Here is a 3,962-nt window from a genome sequence, read left to right on the forward strand (position 1 = left end):
TTACGTTTTTAATATTTCCAACAGACGAGACAAGAAAGACACCGAACATTTCCTCGCAAAAGAACCGGGATTGGATCCAGATGCAAGTTTGTAGCCACTGTACAGCATCAGGGCGCTAAGAATGCCAACTGAGACCAAGGATTCGCGTTTAATGCGAAGGAAAACCGGGTGGGATTCGTATATCTCCTTGGCGAATTTACCCCCTTTATTCTTGTGCGGAAATGGTGTGTCCGGGGTTTTCTTTCCGAGAAATTTGCACAAGCTTCCCCAGCCCTCCTTTGGCGAATAGATGAGCAACTTGTCCTTTGGCGCGTTCTGCAAATTTCCATTTATCATTTCAGGTTGAAGCAACGATCTTTAATATTGTTTTTTATTTTACCTAAGGTATAAGGTCCACACACACTTGTCCCTAAATATTTTGGCGGGGTTTGTACCTGTTAAGTGGTACAAAAAAAAGTTTAAATTAAAATTTAAAAACAAATTTAAAAATAAAAATTTGTTAAAATTTCTACCATACCATATTTCAAACTAGGAAAAAATAATTTTCCTTAAAGCTTGGGCCTAACTCAAAAACTTCATGCAGTTTGCCATTTATTGAAAAGTCGTTACACAAAGTTTATATCAGTGGTTCTTAAACCGTTTAGCTTGCGGCAAAGAAAAAATTTAAAAAACTTTCCGAGGCACACTCTCTGCAAATTACCATTTTTTTTAGAAATAGACAAGCAATTTAAGTGAATGCTTTGACCCAAGCAATGGTAAATTCATTGACAAGCAAAATTAATGGATTACTAGCTCTTGAATAGATAGTGTGCTTTCAAAGTTTTTTTTTTTTTTTGCTTTAAAACTACGAAGAAGTTATACGGCAAGCTTAAAATTTCTCTTGAGAACTTTGTAAACAGTTTAAGAATCACTGATTGATATAGGCATAGGCCTACCCATTTCTTTCTCTTTAAGCTGATCCGGTTTGAATTTATTCTACAGTTCTTGAAAATGACGTCGACAATTTGTTTCAGGCTTATTAGCGTAAACATAAAAAGTTCAGCTTGTGCTTTACAAACGATCGTGTATGTACATGAAACAATATTATTCTTGATATACCTGCAGCACATTTGCGTTATGTCTTCTGTATGCCATTCTCATGTGCATCTCCGTAACTCGTTTCATTCTGAAAAGGTTTCCTTGGTGTTTCACTCCGAAAATTGCGCATACTATACGTGAAAGGCAAAAAAATTATACATTGAAAACGCCAATAAACACCAGATCAGTTTGAAAGGTTTGGAGCATAATGGTTTGAGGTTGTAGTAAGACTTAATAAGAATATCAAAGCCCATACAGAAGTACAGTAGGTATCATTTTGAACGTTTCGAATAGATCTTTATTCATTTTCAACGAAAAATGAAAAAGTTACCGAAAAGGTTCTTGGTGTTAATAAGGTTTGGGTGCACTCAGGATGTCAAAGCCTATACAGAAGTAGGTATCACATTGAACGTTTCGAATATATCTTTATTAAATAGTCTTACTATGTCTTGCTACAATCTCCAACCATTATGCCCTAAAGTTTAAAGATGAATTTCTTAGTGTTTGTGCGTAAATTGGAATAGTTGCTTTATAAGAAATGAACAAACAGAAAAATTTAACAGGAAAGGTAAAATTTTCAACATTTAATGGGTATTAATAGCTTGTTACTTATGTGTTTGCTTTGTGTGTTCTAAGTTTAGGTATAAATTGCATTCGAACTTGTCTTCTTAAGATAGTGTTACTGTTTTTAACTTAAAAAAAATGAACGGTAATTCCGAAGATAATATCGGTATAATCCAACAGTTTATTTATTCTAACAAAGTTGTGTGATTCGTAAAGCAATAACTTACACAAGTTATCTCCAAAATTTTTCATCTTGTAGTTGGTTGGCGAAAATAAACCAACGAGACGAAAGTACCATTTGTCAAACATGTCGTATTGTTTTCTTATGCTTTTATACCATTCATCTTCATTTTCTCTCATCGAAAATACAATCTAAAAACATTAGGTTATGCTAATGTCAGCATATTGGTCATAGCAATTTGAGTCTAACATAGCTGTAATTTACATATAGATGGAAAAAGACAACATAAAAATCAGTAAGTCTTGTTTTTTACGTGAAACATGCACAAAGCAGCAAGTGATCTTGTTTAAAATAACCAATTCGCAAGAAAGGACATGCGATTTTAAAACCTAAACTTTCCCCAAAAAAACCTTTTCATGTGACCGGTCATACCAAACTTAATGCGAACAAATTTTTCAGTTGCTTTTACTGACAACCTGTTGCAATATTGCAGTAAAATAAAAGTTTGTATAGGCTAATTATGGTCTTGCATACCTTCGCATCGGGAAAAGCTTTGTGGATTTCGTCCCAATAAAATCCGGCTGGCAAATCTGTCACGGCATCCACATTTTCGAACATGCGACGAAAGTCTTCAGTGCTGCCTCCATTTTTGAAAATTTTGTTCCATTCATTTGCATGAAATTCGTATTGCTCCATAAAATCGTAAACAATGTAGCCCAGCTCTCTCAAGGCTGCTGCCATAGATTTTGTTCCTGTTTTGCTAAAACCAGCATATATAACTTTCATCTCGAAGCTTGAAAAGGTTAACAAAACTTTAAAAGTAAGTTCTGACTTTTAGCCTTTTTTAGCGCAATAAACAGAGCAGTTGACTTAAAAGTTAGCTTTAGGCGAAGTTTAAATATGCCGCAGCTTTCAGCTAGCTATGTGTACCTACTTCGTTTTCCAGCAGCGCTTTTTTCTGTCAATAAGGCAAATGAATTATGCTGCGCTGCAAAAATGACAGAGAAAAGGTCGAATATGTCCAGAGTCCGATCAATAAAGTTAGGCATAATTCTACTTTCTGTAAGGTTTTTGTGTGTGTTGTAATGACTTTGCTTAGGTGCCTTACGTCAGCTTTATAAATAACACTTGTTATAAGTATTTTTGGCAAAATGAAATAACTTTACTGAAGCCTTAATAAGCATTACCCCACTGCCCCCTAAACGTCATAATGCACGTGACCGGTGTCCACTAACGTGTGACCAATACCCAAGAGAGCGGTATCGGCGTTTCCTGAAGCCATTCTACTTCATTCGGCTTTGTAATAGCGGTTTGAATCCCTGCAACGTTATCGGATGTTTTGAGATTTAATTTTGAATATACCTTACATCTGGTTAAAGTGATGCTGTCTAAAGTTCAAGAAGTTAAGTTAGCTGCCTGCTCTTTGTAGTCAGCTAGATCGTGTTTTAATTTAAAGGTTCCAACATAATCGAAATACAGTAAATTATATTCCGCACTGGTTTGAGAATAAACAGTAGGCTATTTTCTTTAAATTCAAGTAAGCTTAAACATTTATCGTGGAGAACTAAAATTGAATAGTAGGCTAGTTCATGTTGTTGTTGTTTGTATATAAATAAACACATGACGCATTTACTAAAACGCACTTCTTGTTGCTTATTATTATCAAGCATGATTTTCACACTGTAAGAGTGTAAGACAGGGCTGTCCCACATGAAGCACGCGTGCCAAATGTGACACGCGACCTAATAAAAGTGGAACTCAAGCCACTAGTGGTACGCGTACCACAGGTTGGGAGCCCTTGGGCTACATTCTGAGCAATATTTCGCTTAACAAACATTGATAGCAAATTGAATGAGCAAACTTATACATTTTATGAATGACGTAAATAAAACAATTTTAATGATAGATATTGAACTTAATAGGCCTACGGTAGCTTAAACTTAGATCAAGTAATTTGCGTAAATGACTTAAGTTCAAGTTAAGTCATTTGTCCTCTTATTTGAAAACAGTTAAAAAGTATGCTACCATTTAAGTAAAGTCATTGACTTTAGGTCATTAAACACTGCACGTGGTGTAGCCTACTGCGTTATCAAATAGGAAGAAGAATCTTATTTCTCTATTTCTTGCTTTGTTAGCGCTG

The 3,962-nt window shown here is 35.1% G+C and overlaps 1 protein-coding gene across 1 annotated transcript; it reads right to left on the bottom strand.

The window, feature by feature from the left end:
* On the bottom strand, positions 1-2,608 carry LOC146135621 (uncharacterized). Its single transcript, XM_083396090.1, has 4 exons — positions 2,357-2,608; positions 1,869-2,013; positions 1,099-1,208; positions 1-315 (listed from the first exon to the last, which is right to left on the bottom strand). Exons 1-4 carry the CDS (start codon positions 2,606-2,608, stop codon positions 1-3), a joined length of 822 nt encoding a protein of 273 aa, XP_083252216.1.
* Positions 2,609-3,962: the final 1,354 nt, after the last annotated feature.

The sequence above is a fragment of the Ascidiella aspersa genome, chromosome 8 (genome assembly GCF_963924565.1).
Source record: "Ascidiella aspersa chromosome 8, kaAscAspe10.2, whole genome shotgun sequence".
NCBI classification, from domain to species: Eukaryota; Metazoa; Chordata; class Ascidiacea; order Phlebobranchia; family Ascidiidae; genus Ascidiella; species Ascidiella aspersa.

Coding starts and splice junctions, on each gene's coding strand:
- LOC146135621 (XM_083396090.1), bottom strand. CDS start 2,608: ATGAAAGTTATATATGCTGGTTTTAGCAAAACAGGAACAAAATCTATG. Junction 2,014..2,356: donor AAGCTTTTCCCGATGCGAAG/GTATGCAAGACC, acceptor TAATGTTTTTAG/ATTGTATTTTCGATGAGAGA. Junction 316..1,098: donor ATAACGCAAATGTGCTGCAG/GTATATCAAGAA, acceptor GGAAATTTGCAG/AACGCGCCAAAGGACAAGTT.